This window comes from Equus przewalskii, chromosome 26, assembly GCF_037783145.1.
Source record: "Equus przewalskii isolate Varuska chromosome 26, EquPr2, whole genome shotgun sequence".
Classification (NCBI taxonomy): domain Eukaryota; kingdom Metazoa; phylum Chordata; class Mammalia; order Perissodactyla; family Equidae; genus Equus; species Equus przewalskii.
Genome location: NC_091856.1, coordinates 33,047,327 through 33,067,527, shown reverse-complemented (window position 1 = coordinate 33,067,527; position 20,201 = coordinate 33,047,327). Strand labels below are relative to the sequence as shown.

The 20,201-nt window shown below is 58.8% G+C and overlaps 1 protein-coding gene across 6 annotated transcripts in view; it reads right to left on the bottom strand.

Annotated features, from left to right (window-relative positions):
* HMCN2 (hemicentin 2) overlaps positions 1 to 20,201 on the bottom strand; it is a 146,523-nt gene that overhangs the window by 18,503 nt on the left and 107,819 nt on the right. For all 6 annotated transcript variants that reach the window (XM_070596955.1, XM_070596957.1, XM_070596954.1 and 3 more), the window contains 21 exons: positions 20,026 to 20,150; positions 19,407 to 19,590; positions 16,990 to 17,087; positions 16,315 to 16,581; positions 15,565 to 15,755; positions 15,028 to 15,109; positions 14,800 to 14,936; positions 14,078 to 14,219; positions 13,849 to 13,993; positions 12,907 to 13,034; positions 12,158 to 12,314; positions 11,309 to 11,430; positions 10,342 to 10,506; positions 8,983 to 9,090; positions 8,542 to 8,676; positions 8,058 to 8,192; positions 7,325 to 7,515; positions 6,197 to 6,410; positions 4,779 to 4,913; positions 3,574 to 3,764; positions 2,473 to 2,554 (listed from right to left, as the gene is read on the bottom strand). In XM_070596955.1, the coding sequence (XP_070453056.1) occupies positions 2,473 to 2,554; positions 3,574 to 3,764; positions 4,779 to 4,913; positions 6,197 to 6,410; positions 7,325 to 7,515; positions 8,058 to 8,192; positions 8,542 to 8,676; positions 8,983 to 9,090; positions 10,342 to 10,506; positions 11,309 to 11,430; positions 12,158 to 12,314; positions 12,907 to 13,034; positions 13,849 to 13,993; positions 14,078 to 14,219; positions 14,800 to 14,936; positions 15,028 to 15,109; positions 15,565 to 15,755; positions 16,315 to 16,581; positions 16,990 to 17,087; positions 19,407 to 19,590; positions 20,026 to 20,150 (3,134 nt within the window). The remainder of the gene's footprint in view (positions 1 to 2,472; positions 2,555 to 3,573; positions 3,765 to 4,778; positions 4,914 to 6,196; positions 6,411 to 7,324; positions 7,516 to 8,057; positions 8,193 to 8,541; positions 8,677 to 8,982; positions 9,091 to 10,341; positions 10,507 to 11,308; positions 11,431 to 12,157; positions 12,315 to 12,906; positions 13,035 to 13,848; positions 13,994 to 14,077; positions 14,220 to 14,799; positions 14,937 to 15,027; positions 15,110 to 15,564; positions 15,756 to 16,314; positions 16,582 to 16,989; positions 17,088 to 19,406; positions 19,591 to 20,025; positions 20,151 to 20,201) is intronic.

Genomic DNA, 20,201 nt, shown 5'->3' with positions numbered 1-20,201 from the left:
ATGTAGAAATCCTAAGGAATCTGCCAAAAAATCACTAGAACTAAAAACTGATTGAGCAAGGCTGCAGGATTCAAGACCAAGGTAGACAAATCAATTGTATTTCTATTAGCAATGAAAAATGTGAAAATCAAACGAAGAAAACAATTCTATCTCACAATAGCATCAAAAATAATAAAATACTTAGTAATCAATTTAACAAAAAAAAGTACAAGACCTGTACCCTAAAAACGACAAAACATCACAGAGGGAAATGGGAGAAGATCTAAGTAAATGGTACAGAATAATTGGATATCCATACGCAAAGAAAAAAAAAGAGGAATTTAGAGCTTTACCTCGCACAAAGATTAACTCAAATGGATCATTGGCCTAAATGTAAGAACTAAAAGTGTAAAAATTATAGAAGACAATGTGACCTTAGGTTAGACAAAAATTTTTAAGATATAACACCAAACACAATATCCATAAAATACAAAACTGATAAATTTGGACTTCATTAAAATTTTAACACTTCTGCTGTTCAAAGGCACCATCAGAAAAGTGCAAAGACAAGCCACACACTGGGAGAACATATCTGCAAGTCATCTCTCTGATAAAGGACTTGTATCCAGACTATATAAAGGGCCCTTATAACTCACTAGTGAGACAAACAACCCGACTTAAAAATTAGCAAAAGATCTGAAAAGACACTCAGCCAAAGAAGATATAAAAAAGGGTAATAAAGAAATGAAAAGATGCTCAATATCATTAGTTATTAGGCAAATGCAAATTAAAACCACAGTGAGATACTACTTTGTACCCACAAGCACGGCTAAAACAAAAAAGACCGACATGACCAAGTGTTGGCAAGGATGTCAGGAAACCAAAACCTCAGCCACTGCTGGAGGGAAAGCAAAATAGCACAGCCAGTTCGGTGGTTTCTGAAAAAGTTAGCTGTCCCCTGACTGTGTCGCCCAGCAATTACACGCCTAGGATTCCTCCCAAGAGAAAGGAGAACGCACATCCACACAGAGACCTGTACACACATGTTCACAGCAGCATTATGCACAAGAGTCAGAAACTGGAAACTCTCGAAGTGTCTAGTAACTGGGGAATGGACAGGGTGTGGTCTAGCCACACAGCGGAACACTCTCCAGCAGCAAAAAGGAATGAAGTAGTGGGACATGCTGTCACATGGACGGACCTCAAAAACGTTGGTAAATGGAAGAAGTCAGAACCAAAGACTGGCTGTGACTCCATTTAGACGAAATTTCCAGGAAAGGTACATCTACAGAGACAGAAGGCAGATCAGCGGTCCCCTGGGGCTGGGCTGGCAGCAGAGATGGACTGCAATCGGGCAGACGGAACTTTCCAGAGTGATGGAAAGGTTCTAAAAGTGGGTTGTGGCCATGGTTGGACAACGCTGTAGATTACAAACTAAATCACTCAAGTGTGTACTTACAATGGGTGAGTGTTTTCACTTTTAAAAAATTGTGTCAAAAAACAAAATAAAATTTCCCATCTTAACTATTTCGGGCGGACAGTTTGGCAGCGGTAAGCGCACTCGCACTGCTGTGAGCCATCACCACTGCCCATCCGCAGACCTTTCTCATCTCGCAAAACTGAAACTCTGTCCCCATTAAACAATACTCCCCCTCCCCCAGCTCCCCGCATCCTACTGTCCATTTCTACAAGCTTGACCACTCCAGGTAACTCATATCATTGCAATCACGCAGTATTTGCCTTTGGGTGTCTGGCTTATTCCACTTAACATAACGCCTTCAAGCTTCCTCCACGTTTAGCGGGTGTCAGAATTTCCTTCCTTTTTAACGGTGAATAATATTCCACTGTACAAATGGGTGAATTTTATGGCATATAAATTATACCTCAGTAAAACTTTTATTTTCTTTTTAAGGCAAAACTCTGGACAGCGATTACGTGGGGCAGGGGTAGTGACTGGAGGGGTATGACGGGAGGGTCTGGGAGCTGATTTTGCTCTGTTTTTGTTCCGCGTGCAGGTAGCTCGGTGGGTCCAAGCTTTGCAAATTCACCGAGCTGCACACCTGCAACGTGTCCTTCTCCATGGGTGTGTTAATCTTTAGTGAAGAGCTTCGTCAACAGTCCCCACACACACCACCTCACAGGGTTCCCGTGAGGCTCAGATTGTGCTTTGGAAGCTATGAGCCGCTTGGCAGACGCAAGAGCTGCCACTGACCTCGATGACGGTTTCGAGTTTTGGCCTGGCTCTGGGGTCCCTGAGTATTTGTCAGCCTGAGCCTGATTCCCATCCTACACCGGGAGACATTTCACAGGCTGTCGGCTGCGTGTTCTGAACAAATATTTGTCAGAGAATTCCAGGGCCCGGGCCTGCCTCTCCGCCCTCCGTTCTTATCAGATGGCCTGGGCCACACCAGCCACAGCCTCCTACGGCCGCTCTGAGCACCCACCTCACACTGTCCCCATCCAGTGCCCGGGAGAGGGGAGGCCGCAACTCACTCTGCAGAACGAGGACCACCACTTTCTCCACTGCGCCCATCTCGTTCTCTGCCAGGCACTGGTACTGTCCTGCGTCGTCCATCTGCAGGTGGGCACAGGGTGGAGGGGTGGTTAAGGGGAGGAGGACCAGGAGGAGGGAGCAGCTCGGGACAGCTGGACATGGAAAGGGTCACTGGGGCACGAGCCATCTAAGGAAGGAGCTGGGAGCATAAACCGGCCAGGGCTCTCGGATTCCATCACAAGGGCCCCCGCGGCCACTTGTCAATGGACGTCCAAAGAGAATCCAGCCCCTGTCACACCTGGAACTTAGGAACAGAGGTGACGAAGTGGAGCCACATGCTGCAGAAGCAGGATTTAGCTCCACCCCTCCGACCCCCAGTGTTATCGCTCCAGGGCGCATGATAAGGGACTCCTTGAAAAGAGGGCTCCGTGGTCGAGCAGCTTGGGGAATAGAGTTACACAGCTGCGGACTTTCTCAGGGCTTTTCTCGTGCCCGTGTGCACTGCGAGTCTTCCAGAGAGGGCGCGGTTTGCTGCCTAAGATGAGCTCGATAGCACGGAACTGTGGATTTCTGCATGACCCCTGGGACTTGGGGCACAGAAGGGAAGGTGAGCAGGGGCCGCCCCAGTGCCAGAGGCTTTAGAAATAGTGTGGAGAAGGAATCAGGAGACCTGGGGTCCTGCCTCGGGCGCTTACTGCTTGTGGGCCTCTCTGAGCCTCAGTGTCTTCATCTGTAACACGGGCCATTCTTATCCTTCTCCCTGGCCCCATGGCATTGTTATCAAGAACATTTATTGGTGTTACCAAGGGGCCAGTCACTCTTAAATACCTGGTAAGGGTCATCTCACTGATTTCTCACTATAAACCTCTGAGGTAGAAACAATTATTAGCCCCAGTAAATGGATGGAGTAACTGAGGCACAGAGAAGTTAAGTCACTGGCTAGAGGTCACAGTTAGTGTGGGGAGAATCTCTGGATAATGGGCAGGCAAGTGCTTTGTAGACTGTAGAGGGCAGTGCCAGACTAAAGAACCCTCCTGAGCAATCAGAAAGCTCGCGTGGGTCCCTGGGGGCCCCTCCCGTGGCCCCAGGCCCCGCCTTGCCTCGGTCCTGTGGATGGTCAGCGAGCCGTTCTGCAGCCGGTGGCGGAGATGGCTGCCCTGCAGCGGAAGGCCATCTTTGATCCAGCGGATGTCGGGTGCCGGGTCTCCAAGGACCACACAGTCCAGCCGGACGCTGCCCCCGACAGGTGCCACCAGATAGGAGAAGGCCTCTCCTTTTAGGACGGGAGCCTCTGCACAAGGTGACATCAGACAAGGGGGCAGAAAGGAAGTTCCCTTCAGGCTCAGGCTCCTGCAAACCCACGCCCAGGGGCCTGCCCGCCAGACCCCAGGGGCCTGCAGAGGCTCCTGCTGGCCCAGCATGGCTGTGTCTAGGCAACGCATCAGGGATGGCAAGCCGCTTCCGTGCCGAGGGTCAAGTGGAACGGACCGGCAGCGGCTGCCAAGAGCACTGAGCTGAGAAAGACTTGCAGGTGAGGGGGAATCGTGCTGTGACTGACTAGTGATGCCTGTGGCAGGCGCAGAAGGGGCGGCAGTGCTTCGAGCGTTGCATATTGACTCTCATAGGTGGATTACCTTGGCTGCAGAGGACCTGCTGGGTACTTTGGGAAACAAGGACGCCCTGATCATGAGGACACCTCTGTTGGACACAGCAATCCTAAGACATCCCTGACTCTCATTTCACGCAAATCTTAAACCACTCTCGGATGCTCTGTGCGGTTTCCATCCTTGCTGGTTTCTCGAGGTGGAATCTACCTACAGCTGCAGCCGTGTCCCGGTGCCTCAGGCTGCTCGTTCCCCTCCATCGAGCCCCACCCATCCTGAAATCGAGCCTCGCAAGTCGTGGCTCACCGCAGGTTAGAGTTCTGCGCCTGGTGGAGCAGGGCTGCGGGGGAACGGGCAGCCACCTGGAGAGCTTCAGGTGTGTTCGCCAGGGCGCCCTGGCCCGTGCCCTCCTCCCACCCTGGCACCTTCCAGCTGAGGCGGATGGTTAGCTCTCTATCCTACCTGCAGCCGGGTCCTCTGGGGAGCGTACAAAATGCGGATGCCCAGGCCCCACCCCAGAGAGCCTGGTCCATGAGTCGGGGGTGGACCTGGGCCTCGGTATTTCATAAAGTCCTGGGGAATTCTAACACACAACCACAGTGGAGAATTACTAGTCCTGAGGTCAAGGGCCGGTTTCTTAGAGAAATCAATAGATCGGGCTCCGGGAGGTCTCGAGAAAGGCCACATGGCTCACGCCCTACCCTTCACGTGGACGAAGCTGACTGCCTGCATGCGGCCCACTGTGTTCTCGGCCCAGCACACGTAGGTCCCGCTGTCCTCTCTGGTGGCTGCCTCCCTCTGCAGCGTGCTGTCCCCGTCCTGTTCGGACACCCCCTCTGTGGCAGAGAAAGAGAGGCCCCAGGGGGCTCTGAGCCCAGGGTGCCAGGGACCTTCTGCCCTGAACACTTAACTCAGGCCGGGGTACCCAGCAGGTGCTTAATAAAGACATAGAAACAGGTGCCCCTTCTCCCTGGCGGAAGCCTGACCGAGTCGGACTGGCTCACGGCAGGCATGGCCCATATCAGAGGATGCGGCTGAAGGACGTGCCCTTGCCCATCTGCCTTTGCAGTCCAGACCGTGAGCGTGATGGGGCCCAGGGCGGGTCTCCGGGGCCAAGTCACACGCAGCCCTTAGAGCCACACGGCTGCGATTTACACACAGACGGAGTCCACTGCCGGACTCAGTCCCCGTGTCGCGGGTCAGGCTCTGCCCTACGCCAGGAATGAGGACACGCGCCACCACTGATGGGCCTTTACTCTCGGCGAGGCCCTACGTCACATCCTCTAGCCTCAGCACCCTGTGGTCTCCACCTTCCGAGGAGGAAGCCGGGCAGGAGAGGCTGAGTCACTCGCCGAGCCCCCTCCCCAGCACGTGCTGGGGTAGAGCCTTCTGTGCAGGTGTGCAGAGGAGAGCTTGTGCACACAACTCACGGCACCTGGACTCGGGCGAGTGGGGTCTGAAAATATCACCTTGCAATGGAGGGCATTTAGCAATTCATCAGTTCATCAGACTTTTTTTTTTTTTTTTTTTTTGCTGAGGAAGATTAGCCCTAAGCTAACATCTGTGCCAATCTTCCTCTATTTTGTATGTGGGATGCTGCCACAGCATTGCTTGATGAGTGGTGCATAGGTGAGCACTCGGGATCCGAACCCATGAACCCCAGGGCACCAAAGCAAAGTGTGTGAACTTAACCACTATGATACCGGGCCAGGCCCTCAGCAGGCATTTATTGAACACCAACTGTATATCTTATGGGCCCTGTGCCTCCCTAAACATCACCTGGGGACAGGTGGGAGGACAGAGCCCCTGGGAAAGGGGTTTGCCGATGGGCCCACAATGGGAACAGCTGCTCTGGGCCGGAACACAGGCCTCTGTCCTGGCCCTGAGGTCTCCGCGGTTGAGTCTTTTTCACTGGTGGCTCCTTGCCATGTCTGACATGGGACTGACTGGTCACATACGGCCACACGTGTGTTTGCCGTGCCTGCCCGCACAGGACCAAGTCTGGAGACCCACAACCCGCAGGGCTGACTGACGCCCTCTTCCTCCCCACCAGGTTGGATCTCCCCCCCTGCCCGCCCTCCTCCACCTCCCAGGGTCCTGAGTCCCCATCCCACCAGACCTGTGACTGGTCGGCCGTTGACAGTCCAGCCAAGGCGGGGGGTAGGGCTGCCCCGGGCTGCACAGTGAAGCCACAGCCTGTCCCCGAGGCGCAGGCTGCGGTCCCCGGGCAGGGTGGTGAAGACGGGCAGCGCCAGGATGGTGAGGTGGATGCGGCGGTGGGCGCGGCCCACAGGGTTCTCGGCGGTGCAGGTGTAGGTGCCGGCGTCCCGGCTCTGTGCGCAAAGGGAGGGGTCAGCCTGGGAACTTCCCCCACCCCTGGCATGGCTGGAATATCCCCAGGGACCCGCTCCCTGGCAGGTTCCCATGGAGCCTCCAGCCCAGACAGGCAAAGTCACTGGCCCAAGGTCACACAGCTATCAAAGGTCTCGGCTCCAACACTGCACCAGTGCACTTCCCTGCAGCCTTCACACCTCGGCACCTTCGTAATCCGAGCCTGGACCACGGGATCCCAACAGTTACTGCTCACTGAGCACCTGCTGCCCACCCGGCCCTGTGCTGGGAACATGACCTGCACCAGCCCGTCCACGCTCGCATCGGCCCCGAGGCAGGCCTACTTTTGGTGCCTTCTGGGGGAGGAGAAGTTCCGTGGTGCATTAGAGCAGGGGCAGGGCGCTCACCACTGCACTACCTGGCTCCCTGTGTGGCAGGGTCTGAGGCCCCCAGACGCCCTCCAGGTGTTCCCACTGAGCAGACGCCCATCGTCTGGAGAGCAGCCCATTTTCTAATTACAGAATCTGAGTGCTGATGGGGGAACCGGGTGGGGGGCCCCATCCACGCCCTGGCTCAGGTCAACATCGATGACGTGCAGTTTGAGGACACAAAGTCATTGCCAACCCCACCTGCTGCCCTGTCCAGGGCTCCCTCCTGCCCCCAGGAACTAGCCGCAGAGGGCCTGATTCAAATCTCGGTTCTGCCCCTTGGCAACAGCATGTCTTGAAGAAACCAGGTACACTCTGAACCTCGGTTTCCTCATCTGTACTCGGGATGCTAACACCTACTTCTCCAGGTTCCTGGGATTAAAAGCTGCACAGCGCTCAGCACAGAGCACGACAAACGAGGCACCCAGCAGCCATTTGCTGCTCTTGGTGCTGTTATTCTCCCCCGTGCTCCGGGGCGGGGCCCTCACCTCCGAGTTCTTTACCAGCAGCTCCCCAGACGGCTGGATGGTGAACTTCTCCTCGGTTCCCGACACAGGCTGGCCATCTTTCTCCCAGGTGATGTCGGGCTTGGGGCTGCCGTGGGCCGTGCAGGGCAAGAGGGCGTGGGAGCCTTCGGTGGCAGACAGGTCAGGGAGGCCAGTCTCGATCACGGGTGGGACTGTGGGGAGAGGGGGTCCACTCGGCCCTGGGCTGGGCTGGGGGTGCTGCTGCGTCTGCCCCAGTGCCCTTGGCACCTGGCCAACCCTCCAGCGCTATCCTTCACCCCCCTCTGCTGTCCCCACCAGCTGCCTGGTCACAGGCCATAGCCCGTGGTCTGGACAATCTGGCGACTCGAGTTTGGTGAAGTTAGGACAGGGTGACCCCATTGCACACACAGGCACACACAGCGACTGAAGGGACAGAAATGGTTCTTGCTACTAGAAAGCCAAAATGAATGAGGGGTGACAGGACTAGTGTCCCACGAGGGGCCAGAGGAGGCGAGGGGATCACAGTGACTGTCTGAAGCCAGACTTCGGGTGCACAATGGGAGAAGACGTTTTTTTCCTGATTCCTTCTAGAACCACAGGCCGTGCTGGGGTAGGGGGAGGACACAGGGACGTGCGCGCCCAGGACCAGAGCCGGGAAGGGGAGGGAGCGGCTCTCAGGGGCCTTGACGCCCCCAGCTCGCTGGGGCCCACCTCGTCCGCCTCCCCGGCCCACCTAGCACCACCAGCCGCGTTTTCCCCACGGCGCTGCCCGCGCTGTTCTGAGCGATGCAGAAGTAGTTCCCGGCATCCTCTGGGCCGGCCCGGACAATCCGCAGCTGTCCGCTGGGCAGGATCTGGGCATTCACTCCTTGATTTGGTGGGAGGAAAGAGGGGCTGGTGGCTGGGGCAGCAGGACCCACCAGGAGGGCAGGAGGGCGGCGTGGGCTGCTCTGTGTGACCAGGCAGCAGGTGACCCACTGTGGTCACAGGAGGTGGGGGGGACAGAGTGAGCATGGAAGCTGGACGTGGAGTCCAGCCAGGCTGCCCCTCCGACCTTCCAGCTCAGCCCCCGAGGGCTCAGGTGGACTCTCAGGCTCTGGGTGGTGAAAGGAGGTGACAGGGGGTGGGTGCACGCTCTGGGACCTCCCAGCGGGTAGGCGGAGGACCCCAGGAGCATCTCTTCTCCTGGCTTCACGCTAGCTGCAGAGCAGGCTCACCTGCAGGCACGCTGAGCCCCTCCTTCTGCCAGGCGATGCTGGGCCGGGGGATGCCCGAGGCCTCGCACGGCAGCAGCACCTCCTCCTCTGCCACGACCCGCACCACGCTGGGCAGTGGCTTCACCACCGGGGAGGCTGCAAAGGAACAGGGCTGCAGAGGTCCCTGGGGACGCCTTGAACACCCAGGCCCCTCCAGCCAGGTGCTGCCGAGCACTAGAGAGAGAGGTCACTAAAGGGAACAAGAGGTTCTGGAACCCTCTGAATGGAGGACACGGGAAGGCTGACTCTTTTCTCCCAAAGAATTCCATCAGGAATGAGATCAGAGGCAGGTCTGGGCCGCCGGCCCCTGGGGCCTCCTCTCGCTCCCCAGCCCCACCTGCCCCTGCTCTCCGCCTGCCCCGTGGCCCCCAGGGTCACCGCTGTCTGGGCCGGGGCCCTTACCTTGCACAGTGAGGACCACGTGCTTGTGGGCCACGCCCGCGGAGTTGCGGGCCGTGCAGGTGTAGCGGCCGGTGTGGATGGGGAGGGCCTGCCGGATCTCCAGGGCGCCTGTGGGTGGGAACAGGGTGTGGAGAGGGCGAGGGCACCGGACACACATCCCCAGTGATGGAGCTGGCAGAGCTCTCCCAGCCCCCAACCCGGGAGTCTTCTGGTCCCTCCCACTCAATTTGCCCCCTGCCCATTTGTCAGCAGCATGGGGAGCCTGGGTGTTAGGCTTGCTCCCTCCCCAGAGCATAACTGTGGGCAAGTCCCTTCTACTCTCTGGGCCTCAGTTTCCCCATGTGTATAATGAGGAATCAGACAGGAAGATCTCTAGACCCTTCCGGCTGGGATGTTCCAGGACCTGCCACAGCCCTGTCTGGAATGCCTGGCCCATCCATCGTTCCACAGGCCCTCGCCCTACTATCCTCACCATGCTCTGCCCAAGACTCGCCTCCTCCAGGAAGCCTCCCTGGATTACTGTCTCCTCTGTCCTCCCTTAGCCTTGGGTGCTCAGTAAACACCATTTTAACCTTCTCAGACCACAGGCTGCACCTCAGCAGTCCAGTGAAGTGGTTTCTAAACTGTGCTCCGCGGACCCCTGGGGGCCTGCCGGGTGAGGAAGGGAGACCCACGGGACTCTGGACCACCCTGTCGCCCCCACTGCAGCCCCGGATGGAACCAGAACCTCGGCTGTTTTACAGTTGGGCTTCCCTGTAACCACATGTCAGAATTTTGATTTTGTCAAGATTCAACCACTTGGCAATCCTTTGGATCCAGGAGAATTTGAAAACCACACATCTGGCCAGCGGTGCTCAGATTTCATTAACTAACCAACTAACAGATTTAATTTAAATCCTCATAAAGTTGCCAACTTTTTATTTTGGTGAACAAAGACATTTTAAAAGTCACCATCTGCTATCACCTTAATTTCACAAAAGAAATGAACCCGCAACAGCAGAATATTAAGAAACGCATAATTTCAGAAAAAAGGACCATTCTTCTAACGAGACAAAACTGGCTTTATGAAGACTCTCACACGGCTGTTATTGTCCTCATTTTGCCATGAAACAGCACTGACTTGCCAACTGGCTTCAGGGAACCACTGACGGACATCAACGTTCTAGTGCATGGATGGGGATACTGAGGCCCAGAGAGGGCAAGGGGGTTCTCGCAGGTCACACAGCGAGGTAATGGCAGAGCCAGGCCAGAGCTTTCGTCATGCTCTACCACATGGCCCCAGGGGGCTGCTTTCACACCCTCTGCCCGATCCCCCTGGTGCGCCCTCAGCAGCGGCTCCCGGGGCTCACCCTTACTCACCCGCGGGCGAGACACGATAGCCGCTCCCCCGAACCCCGAGCTGGGTGCCCGCCTTGCTCCAGGACACCACTGGGGCTGGCACGCCCGTGCTGTGGCAGGTGAGGACCACAGGTGCCATCTTGGTCACGGTGAAGTCCGTCTGGTCGTCGGCAATGGTGGGGGGCACTGAAACGCAAGACAAGGCTGGGGGCCCTGCCGAGGTCTGCTGGGGAGCGCACAGCCCTGGGCCGGGTGGGTGAGAACTGGAAACAGAGACTAGGACACCAGGTGGCAGACGAGGTGACGAAGGGCCAGGGAGGGAGGGGCAAAGGGCAGAAGCCACATTTGCTCACTCAGGAAGTACTTTTTGCTGGGCGTGGGCGACAGTTATGAACCGCCAGGCTCCTGTAGGAGCCAGAGGCCTGAGGGAGTGGCTCACGAGAGAAGGGAGCTTAGAGTCGGGGAGGCCAGAGAGGGCCTCCAGGGGATGTGGCATTTAACCTGAGATCTGAAGGAAAAGAAGGGGTCAACTGGGTGAAGGGTGTCCATGGCAGAGAGAACAGCATGTGCAAAGGCCCTGAGGTGAGGAACAAAAAGCTGAGCAGCAAGACTGGATCCCAGAGCAAGGCAGGCCATGGGGTGAGCTGAACCTGGGGGCTCAGCGGGGCCAGACTGCATGGGACCTGGTGGGCCCAGGTGACACCTTGCATCCTGTCCGGAGGGCCATGGAGGGAAGGAGCTCAACCACAGTGAGGACAAGATCATATTTGGGTTTAGAACATTCTGGATTGGGCAGAGGCCTCTCCTGTAAGCTCCCATGTGCCAGGAACTGTGCTGGAGCCAGGGTCATGTCAGTGCGTGTTGGGCAGATCAGAGAGGGCCTCCTGGAGGAGGTGGCCCGTGAAGGCTGAGAGGGAGCCAGCGCAAGTCCCCGCAGGCAGAGAGCACCCAGGGGAGGGAGGGAGGTGCTGCCCCGGCCCTAACTCACCGTGAACGGTCACCTGGTAGAGCCTGCGGGCCTCGCCGGCCTCGTTGCTCACCACACACTCAAACCGGGCCGCGTCCTGGGGGCCGGGGGCTGCGAGGAGCAGGGCATTGGAGGGCAGGAGCCTGAGATGGACAGACAGACAGACAGACAATTGTCTGCTGAGTGACAAGCCAGCCGCGGTCTCCTGCCCGAGGAATCTGAAGCCAGGGGGGTGTCTGGCCCCCAACCCTGACTTTAGAAGTTTCTTCTAGAAATTTCCACCCCCAAAGGTCTAGCTGTCGAGTTTGTGGGCGACTTTAATCTTCAACCCTGTTTCTCTGTGACCCCATGTGTTTTCTACGATCACCACCGTGATGACCTCTAGGATGCTGCAGCGACCACATCCAGACCCCTGACCAGGATGGCTGGCATTTTCTGAACACCCACTGTGGTCGTAAAGCTCCAGGAGCCCCTGGCACCCAACACAGCAAATCCTGGGTGAATTGACCCATGACCTGGCTCCTCTAAGGCTCCCAGGGGTCGTTTCAGGATAAGCTGCGTTTGACAGACGGGGAGAGCGAGGCTCCCATGGGTCCAGCTCAGCCCACAGGAACGTGGGCTCCTGAATGTTTTTAAACAGTGACTGTAACGGTTTTCTGTTTGGCTGTGTGTCCCCCCCACCCGACGCCCTGCCAGGCATCTCGGTGTAAGGGTGCCCCTCTGAGGTCGGGACCCAAGTTCTGGTGCTGGCATCGGTGAGACCGGAGCACGGCCCTGCCTCATTTCTGACCCGGCGTGCCCTCCGTGAGACGGGCGTGCCCTTCCCCACCCGAGCGTCTCCTGATGCCATGGGCAGGCCCAGCTCAGTACCGGTAGGCGCCCTGCTGCGGGTGGAGGTCCAGCTTCTGTCCGTCCTTCCACCAGACCGCGAGGGGCCTGGGGGAGCCGCTGGCCTCACAGGGCAGCAAGGCGGGGGTGTGGGCGGTCAGCGTGAGGTTGGAGGGGCTAGGGGCGATGGCCGGAGGCTCTGGGAAGAGAGAAGTCGTCAGGAGACGGGGTGCAGGATGGGAGCAGGCCAGGCGCTACCACCTTCAACCCATCCCCGAGGAGGCAGGAGAATCCCCCCACGGGGTCCTCCCACAGACTCCCAAAGCCGGGGTGATGGGCCTCTGCTCACCCCTGAGGCTGGCGTCCCCCCCAACCACCTCCCCTTGAAGGAGGCCTCCAGGGTGCAATTCGCCACCAGCCCCACCCAGGCCCGGGCCCACCGGCGCCACCTCCACCAGGGTGACCAATTGGAGTGGAAAGAGCAGACGAGAGCTCTCAGGTCAGGGGTTCTGAATCCCGTCCTCTCAAATGGTTTACGTCTCGCACATGTTTTATCGCTCACTCAAATAACAGTACAGGACTAAGTGTGCGTAATATATGCATAAAAATCAATATGCATCTTTTGAGTGTGCATGCTCAGAACTTTTTACAAATGGGCTTCACGGTCAAAACATTTGGAGCCCGTTGCTCTCAGCTCCTGACAGCTAGGATGACTCAGAAACTCAGCAGGCCCCAGCCCAGACAGAGGGTATGTGCCGAGGCAAGGAGCACACTTTCCCCTGTCCACCTACCGAAGACCCGGAGCTCACGGCCCTGCCGATCGGAGCCCGCAGAGTTGGATGCCAGGCAGAGGTAGTGGCCGGCATCCTGGGCGAGGACTGGCTGGATCCTCAGGGAACCCTCTGGCAGAACCTGCAACCTGGAATACAGGGAGGGGTTGCCGTGGGGACAGCAGACCAGAGAGGCCCTGCGAGGGGCTGCACCCCGGGTGGAATCTCCAGCAAGACCTCCCTCTGCCTCCGGCCTTCCCAGAAAGAGGGTCCTAACTCAGCAGTCCTACATCCATGAGGCCAAGGTCAGAGGGGTCACGGCCAAGGGCAGCAACCACACCCCAACCCAACATCAGAATGGGCAAGAGGGGCTGCTTTGGGCCTCCCGTGCTCCCACCTGGGCCTGGCCTCTCCCCAAGAGCCACCAGGCAGGGGCACCCCTGCTCTTTAGGAGAATGGCCCCTGGATCTGAGCACCGCCCCTTCCCAAGGGCCAGGTCTGTATGGTGTAACCCCGCCCCCGGCCACCACCGATTGGACTGGGGATGAACATGTCACTCAGGCTGGGCCAGTGGAATTCTCTGCCCTGGGAATTTGGAATTGGGATCCACAGCCAGCTCTGCAGGCTGTGTGAACTGAGCAGTGACAACTTGGGGGCTGTGGGACCATCTCTGCCGTGTTTACAGAGAAAGAAAATACGGAAAACCGGTCTGAGAGGGAGACATGGAGCCCATGCACCTAGAAACAGAGGTTAGCAACCAAGAGTCAAAACCAGACAGATGGACAGACAGCACCCGGGCTCTCGACGCCCTTAATGAGTGGGCACGCCTGTCCTTGGGTTCTGAGAAGACCCGTGTCCTGATGGTGCAGCCATCTTTCTGCTCCGACTGCCCACGTGGGTTTCTGTTTACAGCCCGCAGAGTCACCTGACACCCTCCCAGTGCCCTGCCCTTCCAGCTCCCACCTGGGGCTCCCAGGATCCAGGGGGGCCCCGTCCTTCCGCCAGCTCACAAGGGGCAGGGGCGCACCGTCCACCTGGCAGGGCAGCAGGGCCGTCTGGTTCACGGAGGCGTTCACTGTGGGTGGTCCCGGCTGGATGGTGGGCACCGCTGGAGAAGGGCACAGAGGAGTGGGTGCTGGGAGCCCGTCACTCAAAGGGGGGTGGGCGGGTGGGCAGGGTGGGGCCCACTCACTGTGGATCTCCACGCGGAAGGCCACACTGGTGCTGCCCGCGGCGTTGTGGGCTGTGCAGCTGTAGTTGCCGCTGTCAGCCGTGCTCAGGGCCTGCAGCTGGAGGAACCTGCCACGCTCTGGGAACTGTGTGTGGGCGTCCGCCTGTAGAGCGCCCCACCCGAGTGGGGAGACCCTCATCAGCGCTGGGCCGGGCCGGGCCAGCCCCCAGAAACCAGGTGAGGAGGACCAAGCAACTGGTGGGCCAGACAGTGGCCTCTGCCCCATCCTAGGCTGGCCTGCAGCCCCTGACTTGATGCCCAGGACCCTTGGGGGAAACAGGCTCCTGTGGGAGGGAGCGAGCACCCCGCCCCGGGAGCTCTGCCCCTCGGGGATGTTGCAGGGGGCACTCCAGCTCAGATCGGGTCCACAAACCGGCCCCATTTCAGGGGTGAGCACAGAGAACCTCAGTAACAGGCCCCAGCTCACACAGTCACCAAGCACAGCTCAAAGGTACAAGGGGAAGGACACAGGCTTGCCTCAGAAGCCCTGGGTGCAAATCTTAGCCTTGCCTCAGTGTCCCCACCCATAATATGGGGTGACAATAATAATGGGGTGGAGAACGTCAGGACAGCAGGTGTGCAAAGTGCTGGCACAGAGCAGGCCCTTGGCACCGGGGATCCAATCTGGTCAGGGTCTGGGGCTTGAGTGGGCAGTGCCCCTGGGTCCCCAGCCTGGCACCGACCTGTAGCAAGACGCCATCTCGGTGCCACTCGATCTCGGGAGCCGGATCCCCCTCCACTGAGCACTCCAGGACCAGCTGCCCTGGGGCCAGGCCAACCACAAAGCGGGGGCCTTGGGGCCCAATAATGTTTGGGGGGGCTGGGCAGGGAAGAGAGGGCATGAGAGATGGACTCGCCCCTGCAGGCCCCATCCTGCCTCCCTCTCCCGCCTCCACCCTGGCATCCCCTACCTTGAACCCTGACCCGGAAGCTCTTCTCGGCTTCGCCAGCAGGGTTCTGGGCCAGGCAAGTGTACAGCCCAGCATCGCCCACCTGGGGATGGAGCAGGGTGAGCAGCTGCCTCCGGCCCCAGCCTGCCCACCTCCTGATCTGGTTTCCTTCCTACACAACTAAGGACCCGGGATGCAGGCTCGGGCCTGCTGAGGCTGCCATCTCGCCTTTCCAACCAACTCATTTCCCGCTCTGGAATGTTTCTTCTTTATCTCCCGCTCACCCTTGCTTTAGGGCTACGGTAAAGCCTGCCTCCTCCAGGAAGTGCCCCATGACTGCACCAGCCCATCTATGGCTGGGCTGGGGATTCATCTGTTTTCTGCATCAGCCTTGGCTCTGGCCTAGCTGGGAGCTGCCAAGGGCATGGCCCAGCTGGGTCATCTCCACAGCCTTACACCCCACACAAAGGAGGTGCTCAGACAAACTTTGCCAAGTGCTGCCAGGTCCCTCCCCTCCCCTCCCCCAGCCTCATCCCCCAGTGGGCGTGGCTGCAGCACCTGCACACCCTCCACCCGGAGCACCCGCCCGGCCCTGCTGCTGTCCTCCGGCCTGCTCAAGGCCTGCCCGTCCTTATGCCAGGTGACATTGGGTGGGGGGGTGCCCCGGGCATTGCAGCGGAGCTCCAAGGGGGCACCAAGGGTCAGTGACAGCTCTGCAGGCTGGCCCGAGTCCTCGATGTACGGGGGATCTGCAAGACACATGACCCTGGGTCAGCCGTGGGGGCTGCACGCAGAGGGCAGGGAGCTGGGATGTGTCCCCAGCCACCCAGCCTCCGGATGCTGACAGCAGATGGGGTGGGTTGGGCTTGGGCTGGAGGGTCCAAAAAAAGTGAAAAACCACGGGCCCATCTGCCTGGGACAATTATTTGTGCTTCAAAACCAACAAGGACTTGGTGTGGAGGGGAACGCACAATTGACACCAGTCTTTCCAATATCGCACAAAACTTGCAAAATCTTGTGCTTGAGATCTAGGGCTCTGCCCCCAGCTTTCGGTGCCTCTTGTCCCTGCTTTGCGAGGTTTGGGGTACAGACCGAGGAGCACAGCCCCAGGAACGAAGCACCCCGGCCGCCCAGCCCCTGCAGCAAGGTCAGCGAGGTGGCCCCCGTGAACCGGCTGTTCCCCAAGCCCCCCTCCCAGGCGGCTACCCCAGGAGGGGCTCCCCTCTCTCACCGCCTTCTGCATCGCCCCCAGAGCCCCACCCTCCCCGCCCAGGCCCAGAGAAGCTGACGTTGGGGCAGGTGACCCACCCATCACTGTCAGCTGGAAATGCCTCCTTGCCTCCCCCGCCTCGCTCACGGCCACGCAGGAGTAGCTCCCGGAGTCACCAGCTTCCGCGCTCTCCAGCAGCAGGCCTGGTCCCTGTTCGAGGCTCTGGGACAACAAAGGCTCCCCATCCTTCATCCATGACACTAGGGGTAGGGGGTTGCCCCGGGCTTCACAGGGGAGGAGCACCGGGGAGCCACGGACCACTGCCACGTCATTCTGGAACTCCACTGGCTCCAGGACAGGGGGCTCTGCGCAGGGCAAAAGTGTGGGCAAGAGTCATTTTATTCCTAGCCAGGCAGCCCTCACCCCTGGACCTTTACACAGGCTGCGTCTATTGTCCTTCTTCTGGACAACTCCTTCTCATCTCCAGTCCTCGGCTTGGACCTCACCTCTTCCAGAAAACCTTCCCTGAGCCCTGGAGGCCAGGTGCCCTCCACTGTGCTCTCACGGAGCACTCTCCTTCCCCTGGGATCAATTAGTGGCCTGAAATGCCGATGTCTCTTTACAGAGTTGCTTCCCGCACCGACCTCCTGGTGTCAGGGGCCACCTCTGCTCACTGCCGCATCCCTGTGCCTGGCAAGGGCCTGGCACACCACAGTGTCCAACGAGTACTTGTGGGGCCAAAGGACCCGCTTATTCCACCCCCTGCACCGTACCGTGCACCCGCAAGGTGAAGTTCCTGTCGGCTACGCCAGCCGGGCTCACAGCCACACAGGTGAAGATGCCAGAGTCTGCCAACTGCACCTGGGAAATCCTGAACGCCTCGGGAGGGGAGAGGGAGAAGGGGAGAGAGAGAGGCGGGCTTGGTGGAAACAGCCCCTCCCTTTTGCATCCTGTCTCCCAGCAGCTTGCGGCCGAGGGGCAGCTGGGAGACACAGCACAGGCCCAGCTGCGGCTGCCGGGCCCCCAGAATCAAGCGCCAGCTCCCCGCCCGGCCCAGCTGCCTTCTTCACCGGCTCCCTCTGCAGCCGGACGCCCTGCTTCCCACGTTCCAGGGCCTCCACATCCCACCCCTAGGGCAGCCTGCTAGCACACCCCCTTCTAGAAAGACAATCCCTGTTTGCCTTCAGGGCTCGCCAGAGTTGCCTCCACTCACTGTCTCCACTGTGTGTCCCCCCACTTTCTCTTGAACCCCCTTTCGCCCCTAACACTCCTCCTGAGCTGCTTAGTGTCCCTGGTGACCCTGAAGTGTGTCTTCACTGGGCTTCCGGGACAGCATGGTCCTCCTGGATGTCCTCCTACTCCTCCTGCCCCCCCCGCCCTGGCCACCTGGGGTTCCGTTGCTGGGTCCTTTAGACTGGTCCCCAAACTAGCGGCCGGGACACAGTCCACACTCGTTCCTCGGGGCTGCAGCCACTCCCCGCCTCCAGCGCCTCCTGTTTGCTGATGTCCCTGAAGGTCTGTCTCCTGAAATCCTGAGTGGAGCCGCGACTGCCGGCTGCCCTGGTCCCTGATGTCGATGAGCCCCTCCACTACCGTGGTGAAACTCCTCCCCTCAGTCCGCCCCTCCCACAGGGGTCCCGTCTCAGACAACAGGCCCACAGCCTTCCAGCTTCCCAGATAAAGCCCCCAGAGTCGTCCTCAGCTCCTCCATGCCTCTCATCCCCCACACACTGCCAGCTCTGACGGCCTCCGCCACACGGCTCTGATCCAGGCCGCGTGGCTCCCCTAACGACCCTCCCGGCTCTGCCCTTGGCACCACAGTCTGTTGTCCACACAACAGGCAGAAGGGTTGTCTAAAAACCTAAGTCACAACCCAAAAGAATTTAGAGACTCAAACAGACAGTACATTCACCCATGATCACAGCAGCACATTCACAAGAGCCAAAAAGTAGACGCAACCCAAGTGCCCATCGACGCATGAACGGATAACAAAACGTGGTCCATCCACACGATGGAAGATGATACGGCCACAAAAGGAAGGAAATCCTGACAGGTGCTACCACATGGGTGAACCTTGGGGACATTCATGCTAACTGAAATACGCCAGACACAAAAAGACAAATCACTGACATGAGGCCCCCGGAGTCGTCAGATGCATAGAGACAGAAGGGAGACGCTGGGGCTGGGGCTGGGGCCGGGGAACGGGGCGTGAGTGTTTAATGGGGACAGAACTTCAGTGTGGGAAGATGAAAGAGCTCTGGGGACGGATGGTGGTGATGGTCGCACCACAATGTGAATGTACTTAATGCCAGGGAACTGTACACTTAAAAATGGTTAAAATGCTAAATTTCATATTATACGTATTTTACCACAAGAAACAAGAAAAAAATGTCGCATCATGAGGCTTCTCTGTGAAACCCTCCCAGGGCTCTCCCTATCCCTGTAGGAAAACCCGTCTTCCAAGGACGTACAAGGTCCTTTGTCCCCTGGCCTCCTCCCACCAACACTCCCCAACTCTATTCCTTGAACACACAGGCACATGCCCGCCTCATGGCCTTTGAATTTGCTGTTCCAACACTGCCTGGAAGCTCCCTCTCTCACCTCCTTCAAGCTCTACTCAAGTGCCACCTTATCCGAGCACCTCTCGCTGACCATCCTAAAGTGGCACCCTCCACTGCCACCTCCCACCCCCTCACCCTAGTTTATTCTCCGGAGCACACATCCCTTGTGACATTTCACTTTTATATCTGTTTATTTTCCCTCCCTCCCTCCCCGAGGCTGCAGGAGCAGAGGCTTCATCTTGCTCACTGCTCTATCTTGGTGCCTGGAACTGCACCCGGAACAGCAAGGACTCTGTAAGTGTTGCTGAAGGCATGAAGACTTCGCTCAGGCACCTTCTTCCAGGAAGCCTTCCCTGATTTCCTCCACCCTGGGTCAAGCTGAGTCGGGTGCAACCTGAAGCTGTGCCTCCCTCCCTGGGCTGTAAGAGCCTGAGGGCAGAGGCCACTGTCATCTCTGGGGTTCCATTTGGGAGTGGGGTCCTCTCGTTCTCCCCGTCATAAACCTCTGCACGTTTATATTATTTTTATTCTAAAAACCATTCAGATGTGTTTTTAAGCCCGAGCTGCATGAAGCATGTACCTGGGGCCTGTGATCTGCAGGTCAGTGGGCCGGGCAGCTGCTCCCTTACCTGAGGGTGCGGCCCGAGCTGTGGAGGTGGGTGCGCTGGGAGAGCGGCAGGGGCAGGCCGTTCTTGAGCCAGCTCATGCGGATGGGCGGGGAGCCCCGCACGGGGCACGCCATGGTCACCAGCTCCCCAGTCCTGCTCACCAGGGTCCCCGCGCCCTCTGCCCCCTGCTCGATGGTGGGAGGCACTGTGGAGGGCACGGAGAGAAAAGAAGAAAAGAGAGGCAGTGAGGGGGTCTGGGGAGGGGACGTGGGCTCCTCCCAGAGAAGCTCCAGGAGGTGGCACTGACACCTAAAATTTTGCTGCAAGCAGCTATCACATCTGGGGCTTCAGAGCCACACCCACCCCAGGTGAGGATGCAGCCCAGGGCCTGGGGGACACAGCCACACCCTGTGGCCCTCTTCTCATTTCCTTTATCCCCCGACTCTCCTGCCGCCCCCTCAGCTGGGGTGGTTGTGCCTCGTCTGAGGCGGGGGGCGGAGGCCCGGAGGTCAGACAGTGGCCTGGCTCACGGTGTGGGTGTGGCTGCGGCCTGAACCAGGTCTCCTGCATCCCGGCCATCCCGGCCCCCCCAGCCCCTCTGGATCCCCAGGGGAGGCCCCGCGATGGTCGGGTGGCTCACCCAGCACGCTCACGGTGTGCAGCCGGGCGTCCTCCCCCGCCGCGTTGCGGGCCACGCAGGTGTAGGCGCCCGAGTCTGAGGCCCTGAGGCCCTTCAGCACCAGGGAGCCGCTGTCCAGGTAGAAGCTGCCGGGGAGGGAGAGCCAGGGCGGCTGCGTGAGGCTCCGCGGGCCCCAC